The sequence below is a fragment of the Dermacentor albipictus genome, chromosome 7 (genome assembly GCF_038994185.2).
Source record: "Dermacentor albipictus isolate Rhodes 1998 colony chromosome 7, USDA_Dalb.pri_finalv2, whole genome shotgun sequence".
In the NCBI taxonomy this organism is placed as follows: Eukaryota; Metazoa; Arthropoda; class Arachnida; order Ixodida; family Ixodidae; genus Dermacentor; species Dermacentor albipictus.
Window position 1 is genome coordinate 124,213,910 of NC_091827.1, and position 19,715 is coordinate 124,233,624.

General features: G+C 44.8%; 1 protein-coding gene across 3 annotated transcripts in view; it reads right to left on the reverse strand.

Annotated features, from left to right (window-relative positions):
* Positions 1 to 19,715, reverse strand: part of LOC139048146 (glutaminyl-peptide cyclotransferase-like) — a 107,847-nt gene that overhangs the window by 70,594 nt on the left and 17,538 nt on the right. For all 3 annotated transcript variants that reach the window (XM_070522672.1, XM_070522671.1, XM_070522673.1), the window contains 2 exons: positions 8,742 to 8,891; positions 4,570 to 4,728 (listed from right to left, as the gene is read on the reverse strand). In XM_070522672.1, the coding sequence (XP_070378773.1) occupies positions 4,570 to 4,728; positions 8,742 to 8,891 (309 nt within the window). The remainder of the gene's footprint in view (positions 1 to 4,569; positions 4,729 to 8,741; positions 8,892 to 19,715) is intronic.

Consider the following 19,715-nt stretch of genomic DNA (forward strand, 5'->3'; position numbering starts at 1 on the left):
ACACAAGTGAGGTCACCATTTTGATCTCTGTCGTGTCGGCTGTATCGGCCGTATTGGTGTGAGGCGTGGTGTTATCGCGATGGCACCAAGCAGGAAATGCCACTACAGTGCCGCTTTCAATCGAAAAGTTGTGATATCTGCAGAGGCATCGCCGAACCTTCAAGCCGGGCGGGACTTCGGCATCCACGAGAAAAACGTTCATCATTGGAGGGGACAACAGCAGCTTTTTGCGTGTGTTGCGATGAGGATGGCATTTAGCGGACCAAAGAAAGGCCGTCACCACGAAGTAAAGACAGTTTTGGCTGACTTTGTTCGGACGCAGAGAGCAGCTGCCCTTCCAGTGACAATAGAAGTGTTCCAAGCGAAAGCTAGGGAACTTTCGAGGGAGCAAGGCCTAACGCCAAAGGATTTCAAAGCCAGTCGGGGCATGCTTCAGAAATTCATGAAGCACTTCGGCTTCAGCCTCGGACGTCGCACTTCAATCACCCAGAAGATGCCAAGTACTAGTTTTGAAGAAAACCTGATAGCTTTTCAGCGCTACGTGCTGCGAAAGAGAGAAGCGACAGGCTACAACCTCGGGCAAATCGGCAACGCCGACCAGACGGCTGTGTATTTTGATATGCCAGTGGCGCACACCATGAATGAAAAGGGTGCCAGGGAGGTGAAGGTGCGTTCTGTGGACTACGAGAAGCAGCGCGCAACTGTGATGCTGTGAGCAGACAGATGCCAAGTACTAGTTTTGAAGTAAACCTGATAGCTTTTCAGCGCTACGAGCTGCGAAAGAGAGAAGCGACAGGCTACAACCTCGGGCAAATCGGCAACACCGACCAGACGGCTGTGTATTTTGATATGCCAGTGGCGTACACCATGAATGAAAAGGGTGCCAGGGAGGTGAAGGTGCGTTCTGTGGCCTACGAGAAGCAGAGCGCAACTGTGATGCTGTGCTGCGCAGCTGATGGACATAAACTCCCTCCTTATATGATATTTAAAAGGAAGACACTGCCTGCTTGAGAAACTTTCCCAAGAAATGTCATTGTGCGGGCAAATGAGAACGGGTGGACAATGGGTGCGATGGTGGAAGAGTGGGTTAAGATTGTGTGGCGACAGCGTCCAGGAGCCCTTTTGACTAAGAACTCGCTCCTTGTCGTCGACTCTTACCGTGGGAACTTGACCGACAACGTGAAGGCTGCGCTCACACAAGCGAACACGGACCTCGCTGTCATACCTGGCGGCAGGACGGGCCAGTTGCAGCCACTTGATGTCTGCATCAACAACCCTTGCAAGGATCGTCTGTTGAAATATTACATGGACTGGTTGGCTGACGAAGACCACATGCTAATGGCAACGGGCCGCATCAAATGTGCATCGCTATCGCAGCTGGCGGGTTAGGTAGCTGCAGCGTGGGACGACATCCCAAGTAGTTTGATCGTGCGTGCCTTTAAAAAGTGCAGCATATCTAATGTGCTTGACGGTACCAAAGATAGTGCACTGTTTGAAGGTGACAGTGACAAGGAACACAGCGACGAGTCTAGTAGCCACGACAACGTTGAATGAGCTCTGCCCGTTCAGATTCAATAAATGCTGTTTGCATTTTGTGAATGCTGTCCTCGCTTTTTTTGTTTGGCCTACATTCGAGGTAATATATATATGTTTTTGTTGGCTTTGGACTTTAGGGGGTCGGCCTAGAATCGGGGTCGGCCTAGATTCAAGTAAATACTAAATAATAATATTGTCACTAACCTCTCTGTTAAAATCGGACTTTATGCTGACGACTGCATGCTGTACGATGAAATAACAACTGAAGACCAACTCAGGTTAAACAGGGACTTTAATAAGGTAGTTTAATGATGTAGACAATGGCAAATGTGCATTAATTTTGAGAAGACAGTATATATGCGGATAACATTAAAAAAAGAAGCCACTACTTTATTACTATGGTGCAGAAAATACTTTTTTGTCAGTGGTAATGCAGTACAAATACCTGGGCTTGTACATAACAACGGATCTTTTCTGGCCAAAGCACCTTGACACAGTAATAGCAAACTGCTGCCACAAGTTGTTTTTCCTAAGACAGAAATGACTTTCCTAAGAAATGCTCGACATCAACAGTACGTCTATTGGCTTACAAAACACTAGTTCGTCCCATTTTAGAATAATGATACAAGGCAGAAACATAGTTAAACAACGCGCGCAGGTTTGTGCACCCCCCTCAATAGGACAACGGCGTATTGGAGGAAAATACGAAATAATGGCACGTGTTTTTGCCGCACGCACTCGCATTGCAGATGGCCGTTTTCGGCGTCTACAGTCTACAAGAAGGAGATGAGATGACGCGAGGCTCGAGAGAGAAGAAGAAGGCCTTCCTGATCTCCCGTTTAGAACGCGGCAGCGCTTTTTATTTACCCCAGGGCACAAGTTAGCCCACAATAAATAGTTGTATCTGGACTCCCTTAACTGTCCGTTACGATATGCTGTATTTATATGGGACCTGTTCACTAAAAGCGATATTGGAAATACCCATATGTATTGGATATACACATGGGTATACAGTCGAACCCGGCTATATCTAACTCGCAAGAAAACGCCTATCAGTTCGATATAGAGCATAATTTGATATAAGCCTGCTAAATAATTGGATATCATAAAAGCACATACCATTTATAAAATCACTTTATTGGTGAAACTAGCTTAGTTTCGCACGAAGTAGTCCTGCATTTTCTTCTGCTTGGGCAATTTCGCTGCCTGCAACTCACACACTTTTCCACATTGTCTAAAGCGTCGGAGCAGCTGGGGCCGCAACCTTCCGCATTCGCGCAAAAGCACCGATTAGTGCGAGCGCACCAATCACTTTGGAGGACGTGGACCATGGACCAGCGTTGCTTTCCTCATTGTGCCCACTTTCACTTGTGCTCGGTATGATGTCGGCAATGTAGTCTTCGTTTTCGGGCTCTCTTGTGGTTGCGACACCATCATTTGCGCTCACAAACTCGTCCACCGTTGATTTGTCAACAGCTTCCGGAAATTCTGACAGCTCACTCCGAACTTCGGCAACATCAGCAACGGCTTCGTTGCATTCATCAGAATTTAGTCATCACCGAGCACACGAAAGTCGGCACGGGTGAATCAATTTCAGATGAACCACTCACACACGGCCATGCGTACGCGTCGGGCGCCACGGGCACTGCGTTGCGAGTTGGGCCGCTTTAGCCGTAATCTCCCCCTTCAAGATCGTGCTGAGAGTGCTCCTCGGAATCTTGTACGCTGCGGGGACATCCGACTTCTCACCGCGTTTGATCCTATTTATGAGTTCGAGCTTCACGACGAAAGGCGAATTATGCCGCTTCATCACGGCAACACCGCGGGAGAAGAACCACAAGGGGCACACACAATGAACCAGAAAAGCAGCAAGACAACTTGCACTTTCGCCATCTTGCACGACGAGGGCACAAGAGCCACTAATTGGCTGTCTGAGCAAGCGCTGCGGGCGGGCCAGGATCATTTTCTGCAGGGGAGTGTCGACGGCTCGTCCGAGGCAGGGCGGTCACGGTAGGGAGAGCGCTTGGATGGAGCCGCGCCGCCGAGTCTTCCCACCACCGCGAGGGAAAGCCAACTTCCGGGGGCACTTTCTGCCACTTGACGTTCGATATATCGGGAGTCGCTGCTTTTTTTGTTCGATGTAAGCGTAATTTTTGCTATATATACTCATTGTAACTATACCGTGTCCAGAAATTGTTCTAAATATAGAATAATTCGATGTAAACGGGTTCAATATAGTCGGGTTCGACTGTACATCAATTACTGACCTCTTATTTCCGAGTCGCTTGCCTTCTATAACTGATAGAAATTGTGTATGTTGTAATTCTTTTTCCAGCTAATAAATGGTGAGTACAACATCGACACGTCTCACCTTCTCATCTATACGACAGGTTACACTACCAGACAGACACTCGCTAGCTGTAACTCCATTTACTAGATGCGTCAACTGCTTCAAGAATTAATTTTTTCCTAGCACCATGGCAGATTGGAATAAGCTGGCTGATAAAACTGTAACACAGGACTCATTATCACTTTTCAAGACATATCTTTTATGAAAAGTATTCTGCACTTGCCGAGTGTTTTGATGTCACTGTTTGACTGTACGATTTTAAAATTGCTGAACTACATTGCTTGACTTTTTGTTTAGTTTCTTGTTGATTATTTTTTTAGTGCTTGTGTGAAGAAACTTGTTTCCCATTTTCCCCATTTCCCCCAAAATTTCCCCATTGTTTTGTATTTATTCTGTACTTATTTAGGTACCACGCTACTAAGATCTTGTATAAGATCACAGTATGTATAAATAAATATAAATAAAATAAATAAAAAATCCCACGTAGCAGCAGCGTTCCTCGCGACTGAAGCTCCCTGGGAACTTTATATTACGGACCACCCTTGTATGTTGAAAAACATATAATGTCATTATGACACAGTCAACAGACCTGAACCTATTTACCATCGAATGAGTGGAGGAAAACGTTTCTGCGACTATGTGGCTCATCTATAGCTGGCACAGAAAAAAGTAAAGTGCCCCACCATGGAGTCGTAGTGGCAGGCCAACACCAGCCGGTGGCAGGCCGAGGGGTCCAAGGTGGCAACAATGTTGCTGAACACCTTGTTGCCATGTGGTGTTGGGGCCTCAAACTTGTCTTCCTCCACATGCCAGTGAAGTTGCTCCATTGACTCACGGAGGAACTGTGCAGACAACAAGGAAACGATCAGGAAAGACTTGCAACTCAAACAAGTGAGAAGAAAAGCATGGCATGAGCACCACCCTCTCAGCATCTGCGCCTGCACATTTTTGCATTGTTTAGATTATGAATGCGACAATCAGCTGACCTAGTATTATGCTACAGAACTCGATCACCAAGACTACCACAGGATCAATGGGAAATGAGAGCTTTTCTTGGGTTTCAAAAGGATATACCACACATAAACAATTACATTTTATGATGATGATGATGATCATCATCATCAGCAGCAGCAGCAGCAGCCTGGTTACGCCCACTGCAGGGCAAAGGCCTCTCCCATACTTCAACTACCCCGGTCATGTACTAATTGTGGCCATGTTGTCCCTGAAAACTTAATCTCATCAGCCCACCCAACTTTCTGCCGCCCCCTGCTATGCTTCCCTTCGATTGGAATCCAGTTTGTAACCCTGAATGACCATCGGTTATCTTCCCTCCTCATTACATGTACTGCCCATGCCCATTTTTTTTTTCTTGATTTCAACTAAGATGCCATCACCTCGAATTTGTTCCTTCACCCAATCTGCTCTCACCTTATCCCTTAAAGTTACACCCATCATTCTTCTTTCCATAGCTCGTTGGGTCATCCTCAATTTAAGCAGAACCCTTTTCGTAAGCCTCCAGGTTTCTGCCCCATACGTGAGTACTGGTAACACACAGCTGTTATACACTTCCCTCCTGAGGGATAGTGGCAACCTGCTGTTCATGATCTGAGAATGCCTGCCAAACGCACCCCAACCCATCCTTATTCTTCTGATTACTTCAGTCTCATGATCCAGATCCACGGTCACTACCTGCCCTAAGTAGTAGATGTATTCCCTTACCACTTCCAGTGCCTCGCTACCTATCGTAAACTGCTGTTCTCATTAGAGACTGTTAAACATTACTTTAGTTTTCTGCAGATTAAATTTTAGTCCCACCCTTCTGCTCTGCCTGTCCAGGTCAGTGAGCATGCATTGCAGTTGGTCCCCTGAGTTACTAAGCAAGGCAATATCATTGGCAAATCACAAGTTACTAAGGCATTCTCCATTAACTCTTATCCCCAATTCTTCCCAATCCAGGTCTCTGAGTATCTCCTGTAAACATGCTGTGAATAGCATTGGAGAGATCGTATCTCCCTGTCTGACGCCCTTCTTTATTGGGATTTTGTTGCTTTCTCTATGGAGGACTACGGTGGCTGTAAAGCCGCTATTGATATCTATCAGTATTTTTACATACGGCTCGTCTACACCCTGATTCTGTAATACCTCCAAGACTGCTGAGTTTTCAACTGAATCAAATGCTTTCTCGTAATAAATGAAAGCTGTATATAAGGGTTGGTTATATTCCACACATTTTTCTATCACCTGACTGGTAGTGTAAATATGGTCTATTGTTGAGTAGCTTTTAGGGAATCCTGGCTGGTCCTTTGGTTGACAGAAGTCTAAGGTGTTCCTGATTCTATTTGCAATTACCTTAGTAAATACTTTGTAGGCAACGGACCTTAAGCAACGGAAATTTGTAGGCAACGGAAATTATAGACCTGATCGGTCTATAATTTTTAAAGTCTTTGGCGACCCCTATCTTATGGATTAGGATTATGTTAGTGTTAGCGTTAGGTGCAGTGGTGGCGTAGAGCTAGAGTATGCGCCTTACGTGCAAGAGGACCGTGGTTCGAATTCCGGTGCTGCGCAATTTTCCACCGTATTAAAAAAAAAAAAATCTGCTGGGTAGATCAAACTACATAAACAGGCCTGGAGTGCGGCCTGATCCCAGTGACGAGAACCGGCAACGCACTCCCTCACCAGAGCAGGATTAGCCACCCTGCTGCAGTACTTGGCCACAACCTCCTATATGAATACATTTGATAATAGCCAGCAGGAAAATAAGATGAAAAGATGAGTGCGAGCATGCTGCTAGTAAGGCAAGATTATTTTCCTTAATTTTAGCTTGAGAAGCTTGAGATCTGTGTTTTGTGTTATTAAACACATTTGGATAATTGGTTTTCAGCGGTGTGTGCCTACTGCTGTGTGCAGCACCGAGATGAAACAGGTGCCCAGCTCACGACAGTGGCCGATTCTACCCACCATGAGAAGCGGCAATCAGAGCCACTAACATGTACTGCATTTACGACCTTAGTCATCCGCAACGCGCTGTTCATAAGCTCTTTTGGCGGCACACTTTCATGAACGGTCAAGCAGGGAGAATGCGGTTGCTGGTAACCAGACATACCTGCGAACTGGCTTGCTTCGTCTGTGTATGGGGAGCGTGAGGTGGCATGAAAAGGCCCAAGATGTGGGGCTGCACTCAATAGTTAATGAAGCTCTCCTCAAGAACGGTGACAATCGGTGCTGCACTACTTGCATCTATCGTGTGGTGGTTTTGACGGCGAAAGCTAAGAGGTTTGGGTCTATCGCTGGCTCCAGATCCATACAGGCAAGGCGTCTCATCGGCACAGAATGCTTGTACGCTGTAGCCATTGTTCACTGCATGCACCGTGGCTGCTTTGACCGTCTTTTAAGACTAAGGAGAGCTGTCGCATTCAGCGCCAAGCAGATGTGGATCTCTAGGGAGTATTTACTCGTCATTCAGAGGGCTTCGGTATGTGAGCCCGAGGTGCGCATGTATGAGCTTGGGGCATGGCGACACAGCATGCCTCTAATCTTGCCGTATTAATTTGCAGGTGCTTCCTGCTTCATAGTATTTTATGGTGCCTGCTGTGTTGAGCTCTGCTGCTTTATGCTGTGTTTGCATGCCCCTTTCATGGAACGTAAGGCTGCTACGAGTTTGTGGCTTTCTCCACTGTTGCGTTTTTTATATGCTGTATTTAGGGAGAGGAGCAAACACCTTGAAGTGTGGTGAAGGAAAGTGGGTGTAGACGAGGCTCAATGCCTGAATAGCCTGTGGACCACTCACACAACGATCCTCCCAGAAGTTTGGCGATTGGTGTGCCAATGGTCCATCCTCAAAACCACTCTGTGGTGATTTGACTTTAAATGCTTGGGGTAGGGCACCGAGGGATACAAAACGTGGCCCCGACCAAATGGTCTGGACTAAACTTGAGGTGTCCACTCTGCCGATATAGGGTTGCTCTATAGGTGTTCCAGTTCCACCTTGCATCTCTCGTGTGTGTAATTTCTTGTGAAGAGTCCCTACAATTTGTCTTGAAGTTTCATCTGTGTCTGCTTCCATTCCTCTGTGTCTGCTTCCATCCATCCGAAGCCTTCAGTAAACTTACTGCCGCTGCCCTTAGCAGCTGTCTTCGCCAGCTGCGTAGAGTGTCTCTGGTGGTGCGTCTCGAATCGTGGGGAACCCATACCCTCAAGAGGGAGGAAGAACCTGATCTTACTATGAGTGAGGCTAGGATATCTGCAAACACAGTGTGGCATTTGTCTTAGTAAATTTCATTAATCCATAAATGCTAATAATGACTAAGAATGCAATACTAATGAAGACTCTCCAAGACGGAACAAATACAATGAGTATTCCGCTTACTGTGCCTGATGAAACAGCAGTCTGGCCCATCTACAACAGTGTCAAACAGTGTAGGCACAAATGGCATCAAATTTGAGCCACTTCCCTCAAGGTGTCCAAAGTTGCCATCTGCTCTCACAAATTTCAGAAGGGCACTCAGCAGTAACAAGATGCCAGTTATAAGGAAGAAACCACTCCCATGATGCAAAGAATGTCTGCACAAGATCATCCTGGTTATTATTTGAACAGTTAGATTTAAAACACATGGAAAAATAAAAATTCCCTAGCGGTGCGAAATTACAGCATGTTTTAAATGTCCTGCAGGTCGTGAAATGGGCTGATCATGCATCCAGCAATACATGTGTGCCCCGTCGTTCTCATTGAAATTGCTAAAATTGTCCCAAGCAAGCAACTCCTGTCACACACTGCCATTCAACACTAGACAGATGCCGTGTAACCAAAGTAATCAAATGCAGCCAACACAGTGACCTGGTCTTGCGTACATACCTGTCGCACTTTGCGGTGGCCCTGGCTGCCAACAGTGCGGGGCACAAGAATGTTGCGCAGCACATCATGGAAGGTCTCCTTCTCCCCCAAGGAGAGCTCACCCGCGTACAGCAGCTGATCTTGAACCAAGGGCCGCAGGTCACGCACCCACTGCAACACGATAGGTTGACTAGGTGATTTGATTTTAGAGCAAATAGAGTAATACAGTGACTAGAGAGTTGCCAAAGTGGAGGGCTCCAGGTTAATTTCACTCACCTGGGGTTTTGTTTTATTACCACCCAAAGTTCAGCACGCATGCATTTTTGCACCCCACTCCCATCAGAATACGGCCTCTACAGCCAGAATTTAAACCTATGACCTTGTACTGAGAAGCAAGACATACCAACATAGAATAGAATCAATCCAGAAAGAAGCCTATTGGTCAGTCGACTGACATTATGATAAAGACTTGTCACCATCTTTACATCGAACACACTTCGTCTCACTGCGCCTTCTAAATGATGCGACACTGAATCTCTGAAACATCTGCACTCTCTTTTCAACTCATTCCGATATGCTTTCCCAAACAAATACAGTAAAAGCTCGTTAATTCGAACAGCAAGGGGAAGCCGCTTCAGTTCGAATTAACGAAAGTTCGAACTAACGAAAGTGAAGGAGAGCACTGCGATTTGGAAGCAGTAGGGCATGTCAGAAATTTGACGTGTGAGAAAGTGATGGCGTGTGCCGCGGGCACACGCCATCTTCAAGTCGAAGCTCTGGGTCCGACTGTGCCACACCACCGATGTCCACCAAGACGAACGTTAGCCGAGGCTTAACACTATCACAATGAATCGCGACGGCCGATACCTCCTAAGCTGAAAACAGACGTGCACAACCGATGAAGACTGTCGAGACAAAGACGCTGAACATGCGAAGGTGGCGAAGGCCCCGATTCGTTGGTTCTTGATTGCAAGCGCAGCTGCAACACACTTGATTCGCTGTGTTTTGGTGCTTGCCGCGCTATCTCCGCACAACAATAGCAGCTGCATAAGATTTGCAAAGCCTCCGAGATTCGCAACGGACAAGAAGTTTCAGAGGTTACGTAGAACGGAGAGGTGGCAGCCGCCGCTGCCTTCTGGCTGACCCCGCGCCAGTTAGATTTTTTCCGATTTTGCCTTCTCTCGCCGTTTTCTCCATTCCGGAGGCGATGTAGCCATGTGTGTAGGCGGTAGGCGCGTTTCTCTGGCCGTGTGCCAGGCGAGCGCAGTTCGAATTATCCGTGAGGGAACCTTCTCGCGTTCGAATTAACGGACTTTTTTATACATAGACTTCTGAGGTGCTTGGCCGGACCAAATAGTACAGTTCGAATTATCCATAAATTCGAATTATTGAAGTTCGAATTAACGAGCTTTCACTGTACTTGACACATGCTAAATTGTCGTCCGACATAAGCAGACACAAACTTTGTAATCTGATACCTGGCAACATCCAGTCATTAGCGGTGCAAGAATTTTTTAATGTGCTTCGAGTGTTCTTCTTTACTTGCACCTTGAACTGCACTGTATTCTTACATGTTTATTTGCTACGAAACTGTTTCTTTGTACTATGTACCCAGTATTCCAATAGCCCCGCAAGAGAGCTGCAGTATGCAAATGTGACAAAATTTTACAACACCTAAGAGGGCAAGCTAAGGTCAGGAGGTGTCACTGTGTAGTGCTGGAAGGAGAATGAGCAGTCAACCCTGTAAACTAGCGAACACAAGAGATACTGGCTGTGAGTGCAGTGACTTTCTGTTCGAAAGTGTACTAGTTCTACATCATGGGAGCTTTTTGCATCTGACCAGATGACTTTTATGCCTTGAACATATAGATTAGAAGAGACTGTTATTATAAGTAGAAGCAAGTGCAAAGATGCATTTGATTAGCAAGCTAGCAACCTAGCAACATTTGGTGATGCATGCATCAGTAAGCCATCAATTTCATTATCAATAAAACAGCTTGCTTACCTTTGTTTGCATTAAACAGATGCCCTCCTAACAATCAATGTGGCTACAAAAGTATCTGTGTGTGGTTTCCCAGTTTTGTTTACCACGCAATGTACACATGTCCTATGACATTTTGAGAGGTATAAGTGCAGCTGCAAAAACTGGAAATAAACCTGCTGTTGAAAGTTAGTGCTGTGTGTTTGTCTAATGTGCCTTTCTGTGTCCCTCTTGTTCTGCGTGCACTACAAGAAAGGAGAAGGTGCCACACAAACAAGGCCATGTGGCTACCCTCATTGAATTGCACAAAGATGGTCATGCAGGCCAGCAACTATGGAACTAGCTTCAAATCTTGGCATACTGTTCCTGATTTCATTAACGGTGTTAATCCAAGCATCATTCAACATTACATTTATATATGGTTTCATTATGTGCATACCTCATGTATATCTGTTGTTACTTTGCCCAGTTATTTTACCTAATGTTTTCAAAAAGCAATGAACAGCCTAGCCTGACTAATTTTACTGCTTGAACTACTTGACACAGAAGAAGAAAACAAGCGCATAAGCATATCATCACTATCTTAATTTTGATCAGTATTTTGTTATAAATGGATGTTTATAGCTTGGAGGTATTATCGCTCTCACAGGTTGCATAATGGCGCCAATCGGCCCCATGCTACCATCCTTAAAGGGACTGGCCAGAATTTGTGAGATGTCGACAGAAATGAAATGACCATGATTTATAATGATAGAATTAAGCAAAAAAAGTCTCAAAAACCAGTAAATGCCGTGGCTTCATGGTGAAACCTTGGTACTCTAGATGTAGTACAGTTAAATCTCAATAATTAGAACTCAAAGGGGCCGGAAAATTTGTTCAAATTAAAAGAAGGACTTGTTCTTGAAGTATTCATGCACCATAGCATGATGCACGAATGGTGCGGGTTATGAAACATCATGACGCACAAGCACACAGCGAGTGAGGACCACGTAACTGCCCATGCTGGCTAACGCTCGCTTCCCTATAACCACAGTAAACGAAACCTCAGGGAGTGGACTAAGCTGGCGCGGAGGAATATGCGCACTGTTGGATTTGGAGGTCGTTGAAGGGAGGGACTTGGCTCTTCGTCACGAACTAGGCGTACATGATTTCATTACAATATTTACATTAAAACAGGACATACATTTCAACAGCCTAGCATGACTGCAAAAAGGAGCATGAAGCTCCCACCACGAAGCATACAGCACACGAGCACAACGCTCAAAGCACCAAGCACACTGCTTGTCGAGCACACAGCTGCTTAAAAAGCCTCTGTCCCCCCTAGATTCCTATGGGAGGGAAAACTGCTGTCCAACCTTCATTCAATTGGACCACCCACAGTTGTTGGGGCATAGTCGACCCGCCTTTGAGGGGGAGAGCTCACACACTGACATACGCACATTGGATTCCCAGAACCCACTGAGTTGAGCGAGTCGTCGTAGCCAGGTTGTCACGCTTGACCCCAGCCGGCACCTCTTAATTCCAGAGCTGACTTCTCCGGTAGCTGCCACGAGTGTCAGCAGACTGTGACGAATCCTGGGGCCCAAGGAAATGCACCGCAAAACATCCTTTATTAGAGAAGCTCTCTTGCTGCAAATAGACCATGAAGGCCATGGCAAATTAACCAGCAATACACGGTCCACTAAACGTGGCCAGCCCTGCTGCCGTCGCCAACTCTCCGAAGGAGGCGCATGGTGAATTAACGCTGCTGTGGTCTTCAGTTCTCTGAAGGAAGTGCATGGTCGGTTAGCGCTGTCGTCGTCGTCGGTTCTCTGAAGGACGCCACCCCCGCGGGCCGATCGAAACAACTGCAGTGGGCTGAGATAGGTTTGCAGAGCAGTACCCCTGCAGGCCGATCATAACAGCACGGACACCGTCGAAGGTGAGGGAGCTACGTGGAGGTGATGAGAAGGAGCATAGTTGCGAGGAAGGGTGGGAGGGAAGCTGATTTTCTTTCCCACCAGCTTGATGGATGGCGCTAATTACCTCTGCCACCTAAGACTGCCACCGAAGCAGTGGAGTTGCTGAGGCTGGACTGTGCTTCTGCCGCTGCTTGCCTCTGCGTGTTTGCATGCTTTTTCCTTCGTCTGCTGACAAATTGGTGCTGTGTTTACATTCTTCATTCTGCACTCTTAACACGAGTCATGTCTTATCAAGATGACGAAGTCATCGCCACTGATCATAATCATGTTGGTGTGCTCCTTTCTGAAGCGAGAACAAGACCAAACCAAGCCAACCAAAACAAGTGTGAGAGAGAGCTGATGCGAGCAGACGTACTAGCGGCCTGCCTGAACTAGGGTAAAATTTTCACCACGGGGGTGTTTTGGAATACACATAACTCTGACAGGGCCACAGCATCAGCTGAAACTGGAAGTTCGAATTAAGCATGTTCGAATTAACGAGATTCGACTTTATATGACATTACTGTGCATAAGTCAGCTGTTAAGTACAGCATTCTTAATGCTTAAAATTGCAGTTAATATATTATTAGACACTTGCACTTTATTCTACACATATTACAAAAAAGTCCATGCTAACAAACAGCACACGCGTCCCACAATTCATGGTGGCACACATGCTGTTGTATGCACGTGAGTTTGAAGTAAATCCCCAGAGTTGTGTAATCTCCCTTTGATAAACAAAATGCCATAAATTAGTTGTGCCATAAATGAGTGACGGCACTACAATACTAGCACATGCGTGGCTATGGCAACACTCTGATCTGCGTATCGTGTGTGAAAGGCGTGGTCTCGCTTTCAAAAACTCAATTCGACTAAAAACATTCTTGACTGGTTAAATACCAAAGCAGTTGGACAGGATAAGAACATGTAGCTGTTATTGCAGAAATAATTTGACTTCAAAAAAACATGAGTTGCAGCAACATCGGCTTGATAAACAAAATAACAATTTCTTACAGCTATGGCAGCACTTGTCTGCCTCCCACCAATGCTGGTGTGCAATTGCTATACTGCGCTCACCTATAACGGTTTTTAGCATGCTTCCAGTGAACGGCTACATCTCCACTGCAGGTCGAAAAATTCTGATAAAAAATTTCCTAAAGTGTTCCTTCTTCATGCTTTTTGCTTCAAACATTGTCCCTTCATGCCTGCTTCTGCCCTCTTCCCCAGTATAGCGCATGGCCTCTTGAGAACAGGCAGTGGCCACTTTTAGTTCAAGCTATGTGTCAATCAGTAATTGAGGTCATAGCGCTGAATTGACACAGACAAGAAAGACGACAGAACGTGTGCTAACTACTATCAACTGATTTTATTTCCGAAGTGCATGGTACTAATATCTAAAAAATGAATATAAAGTGGAAATAATTGCACAGACTGGCACTGAAAATGCCGCATTGGTACGAAAATAATGAGACCATGAATATAACAAGTGTGGGGACTTTCAGTCTCTCTCACAAAGAAAAAAGGTGTATTACACATATCACAAACCTGAATATAATGCGAGGTGTTTTCTGAGGCTGGAAAGTTTAGAAAAAGACACGCATTATATTTATACAGATACTCTAGTTCTTCAAAAGTGACAAATGGGCGAGTTGGTATGGAAGCATGGCAAAATTTAGAGCGCGAACTACTGGGACACAAGCTAAGGCACAAGAAATGACAGTACACAACGCTACTTGCAACTGGGTTTATTCGGAAGGTTAGAGACTTGATAAACTCGACATGTCCTATGTCATCAAACGACATAAAAGCAAAAAAAGAAAGAACAAACAAAAAAAGAACAATCATGCAAACAATTTTGTTTCATGCTCAACTTCAGTGGTGTATTCTGCGCCTTTCTCATGCGGGAAAACATATGTGGGCCAAACTGGCCAATATCTCAACACTAGGCTGAAGGAGCATTTGAATTCCACAAAAGGAATTGTGCACACACATCTTGCAATGCATGCAAGAGACTGCAAGTCACAAAGTAAATGCACACCCAAGTTTGAAAATACAACAGTCCTTCATAAACACAAATACTGAACAAGGGAAGTTGTAGAGGCCCATGAGATAAGGAAAAGGGGGGGGGGGTCAGGGTGTCAGACATGTTTCTATAGCGCTTCACGACACTGAAATATCTTTTCTAGATGCGACCTAACAAGTGGAATTTTTTTTTTTTTGCTGTGCTAACAGCAATTAATATTCACCTCTTTCTTATTCTTGCCTTTATGTCGTTTTATGACATTTGATGCCATAGGACAAGTAGGCTTTATGAAGTCTCTAACCTTCTGAATAAACTTTCAGTCGCAAGTAGCGCCGTGTCCTGTCTTAACTTGTGCCTTAGCTTGTGTCCCACTAGTTCATGCTCTGAATTTAGCCATGCTGTAGCTCTTCTTTACCTAAAGCCACTACACTGAACTAAGAGAGCAGAGGCGGAAGTGAATTTTGCATTGAATTTTACAAGGCACCTATTATCACAATCCAAATATAGTGGACTCCAGATAAATGAACTTCCCTTAAATGAATTGCTAGATAAACGGAACATTGGTATTAACTTTGGTTGGCCGCCCATAGGCACAATGTTATCAAACGTGGGTTAAATGGAACCCATCCTTCTGTGAACTCTGGTTAAAAGGAACTTTATCCGAAACTACCACCTACCTCATTGGCTTACTGAACAGGAAAAGTTTGTCAAACATGTCAAATGGTGGTGGTGCATATCAATCCAAGGAGCTGTTGCAGGAAAGTTACTGCATATTAAAGCTGTCAATGTTGTAAAGATGCTTCCATAATGAGGACTTCGCTAGATAAATTAATGAGGAGGAATAGAGCATACGGAGTAGGTAGGATCTTGCAGTCAGGATACCACTAAGTACTGCTTCATTGACATCGCCAAGAATAAGAGGCCTCAGTTAATGCCTATGTTACTTGCTCCAAGGAGGCAGTTGAAATTTAGCAACTTCGTGGCAAAGACTGACTCTGTTGATGAAGACATAGACATTACTGTTCCGGTGCGTGTTATTGTTTTGAACCAGACTGCAAGAAATACACTTGAAAGTCTGCAGCACTAGTTTGAATGCATGGAGTGCACAGAATTATTTGGAATTATTGTGTGCATGAACACAGCCTTGCACAAAGGAAGCTGCAACATTAGATGCAGAACACAGTAAAGTCTCTTTCGTCTTCCCTACAGTAATATCAAAACACAGGACAATTTTTTTATTAAAATGATTTTTGGTGTTTTTTGTGTCCTTCGCTTAAATGAAAGTTCGGATAAATGAAGTATATTTTTCTCTCCGTTTAATTTGTTTAAGCGGAGTATACGGTATTGTAAGGGAAATTAGATCTCTATTGTGTCAATATCACCTTCTGATCATCAGTTTTTCTTTTTAGCTCTTTTGGATCAGAAGTGGCCATAAACATCATCACACAAAACACTGCCCAGCAACAATGATGACATCTTTATGTCTTGGTTGTTAACTGTTGGATCATTTACCCCCTTGTCTGAAGTTTTCAATGCCTATACAGTTTTTCCTGTACAAAAGCAGCCGATAACAGAAAATGCAGTTAAAACAGCAATGTCACTTCCATGTTTTCTGCACTGCACTCTGGGCACAAAATACAATCAGGTAACTTGGACCTTAATTTGCTCTGATATTAACTATGCTTATTCGGCCAAATAAATGCAAGGTTTTGAGGCATTGGTCTGGCACTCTAAAGTGATTCAATATATATTTTCACTGTCCCTGTAAAACAATCTAACAGAGTGTCTAATCAAACATGCATATCACATTTTAAATAAATTCAACACATTCAAATTCAAACCAAATTCAATGAATTCGATAACAGCCACTAATATGTCATTATCATCATCATTTGCAGCAGCCTATTTCTAAGTTCACTAAAGAATGAACACCTCTTTCCAGCAATCCTCTCTTGTCTTGTGTCAGCTGATTTCATTCTACAACTGCAAACTTCGACATTCATCCCTCCATAATATATCCTGCCAGCATCAGCGATGGTCTATGTTGTCAGCTAAGAAGACGGTAGTAAAATATTTTGCGTGCACAATTGACAAGGACACCGTGAAGGGGACACGAGCGCAGTTCTGAGCTAAAGTAATGAAAAGCATCTGGAACCGTCTTGAAGACTTCTCTGCAATGTGACACCACCTCGCATCAACAAGAAGTCCTCAGTGTATTTTGACTTGTGTTCTTGGGGCCGCCCAAATGATCTGTATTATGTAGCTGCTTGGTGGTGACATTGAGGAAAATCCTGATTCTAACATCTTGTTGAAATATTAGGAAGTGTCAAGGAAATTAAAAATTTACAGCGAACCTTAGACGCAGGACTACAGGGCTTACAAACTCGACTTACGGAAATTGAGGTTTGTCTGGCATCATTTAAACAGTGTATTGAAAAAAATAGAGCGGTGTGAGCAAAAAGTGAACACTGTTGGTAAACAAGTCGAAAAGTTGACTGACAAACTTGATGAACTGGAAAACAGAAGCCTCCGTAACAATATGTTATGGGGATGTTGGGAGTATAGACCGTTTTTTCATGGGCGCTACCATACTGCTATGCAGTGGCGCCATCTATGCGCAGTCGGCATGCTGGCTTGGGCGAGCGCTCCGTTTTGCATGGCAGGTTTACGCTCGGCGGTAGTTTCTGGCATTTGTTTTCGTGTTTGTGCGGTGTATTTAGTATGACGTGGTGTCTTCTGAGTGGAAAATGGTTCTGTGAGATGTACTGAAGTGGTTTAAGTCGGTATGGCCGAACTTTCTGCTGGCGTTGAGGCGGACGAAGCACGCAGCGCGATGTTCGCGTGCATGTTTGAGCCTACAATCAGCCTCGGAGATCAAGTGTGTCATTCTGAAAGTTCCAATCACTAATGTGATCTTATGGCAGTATTATCCTCTAGTTCTAAGCTGCGGTTTAGGAGCAATGAAACATACCCGACGATTGTAACAGCGTGGGTACCGTTCTGCTGCGATAGGAGCTGTGCTGTTATACTTTGACAAGCGTTCAAACTTTTACCTACAGATTATGTTGCGTGACTACTTGGTTTGGTGGATGAGGTTTCCACCCATGAATAAAACAGTTTTGGTTAGTAATAACAGCATACCTTTTCCTCCTCGCCCGATGAAAAGCTCTATAGACAAACTATATTTACAATATATATACAAGCAGAGTGAATGTGGTTAAGGTGGCTAACCAGCAACACCACCGCAGCAGCCAGCGTCTCATGATCTTCTTCCTTTCTCTTCTTTTATCCTTCCATAACAGGACTCCCGGGTGCTGAAGCGCCATCTCGGCACATGTTAGGCAAAGAACTGCGAGCAAAGTATGGCTTCAGCCACGAAACGTGCACAATGTAAACAGGCGTTGACTTGAGGATGGATCAAACTGTAACGGCGAACTCTCGTAATTGACGTCATTAACTTGACGTAGGACTTCATAAGGCCCTGTGTAGCGACAGAGAAGCTTCTGGGAGAGGCCGACCCGATGACACAGTGACCAAAGGAGCACCCAAGCACCTGGGGCGAACTTATCATGATGGCACCGGTCATAATGCTCTTTTTGTATATGCTGTGAGGCTAATAAACGAGATCGCGCAACTTGGCGCGCCATGCGAGCACGATTCATCCGTGAGCCATTCAGCCAAAGTTTAATGGGAAAGGGGTGATAAAGTTACCCTTGTCTTTGACAAACTAAAAGTAAAAGATCAGCTATACGTTTCGAATGAAACGGAAAATTCAAGGCTATTTTTTGAGGGAACTTGTCGTGAAGGTGCCGGGAAGTATTTGACTTCCCGGCACCTTACTTGAACGTACTTGACTAAGTGCAAGTAAGTTGTCATTGTCACTGATTTGCCTTAACGCACGAAGCATAGTACTAAATAAAATGGAAAAACTTGAACAACTGCTGATCCTGTGCTCTCCTGACATTGGTGTGATAACTGAAACTTGGCTGCACTCTGGCATACATGACCCTGAAATTGTTCCACCTGGTAACTCCCTTATTCGCTTTGATTGTGAAGGTCGCGGGGCAGTGTTACTATCACTGTAAAACACGGACTACCGTGTCACCCAGAACAAGGCATTGTGAACCATGAAAGTGTCTGGTACACTTTCATGGTTGGTGAAATTGTCCGAATGCTCCCGACGAATACCTGACACAAACTCACGACTACCTTTTAGAACGGGTTAAAAACAGAAGCAAAATAGTCCTTATTGGCGATTTTAATCTTCCTTACCTTGATTGGAACACATTATCGATAACTAGCAAGGAAGCCTCCAGCTGTGAGCTTCTGCTGAATATAGCCAATAGTTTTCCTTTGGATCAGCTTGTCACGCAACCTACACGCATCAAACACCAAACCAGTTCAGTACTGGATTTTGCATTTGTGTCACATAATCTGTCGTCTGAAGTAACAGTGGAGGACGGAATATCCGATCATCATCGTCAGCCTGGCTACGCCCACTGCAGGAAAAAGGCCTCTCCCATGCTTCTCCAACTACCCCGGTCATGTGCTAATTGTGGCCACGTTGTCCCTGCAAATTTCTTAATCTCATCCATCTGCCTAACTTTCTGCCACCCCCTGCTATGCTTCCATTTTCTTGGAATCAAGTCCGTAACCCTTAATGACCCCCGGTTATCTTCTCTCCTCATTATGTGCCCTGCCCATACCTATTCCTTTTTCTTGATTTCAACTAAGATGTAATTGCCTCACGTTTGTTCCCTCGCCCAATCTGCTCTCTTCTTATCCCTTAACGTTACACCCATCATTCTTCTTTCCATAGCTTGTTGTGTCGTCCTCAATTTAAGTGGAACCCTTTTCGTAAGCCTCCAAGTTTCTGCCCTGTAGGTGAGTACTGGTAAGACACAGCTGTTATACACTTTCCTCTTAAGGTATAATGGCAACCTGCTGTTCATGATCTGAGAATGCCTGCCAAACGCACCCCAGCCCATTTTTATTCTTCTGATCATTTCAGTCTCATGATCCGGATCCACAGTCACTACCTGCCCTAAGTA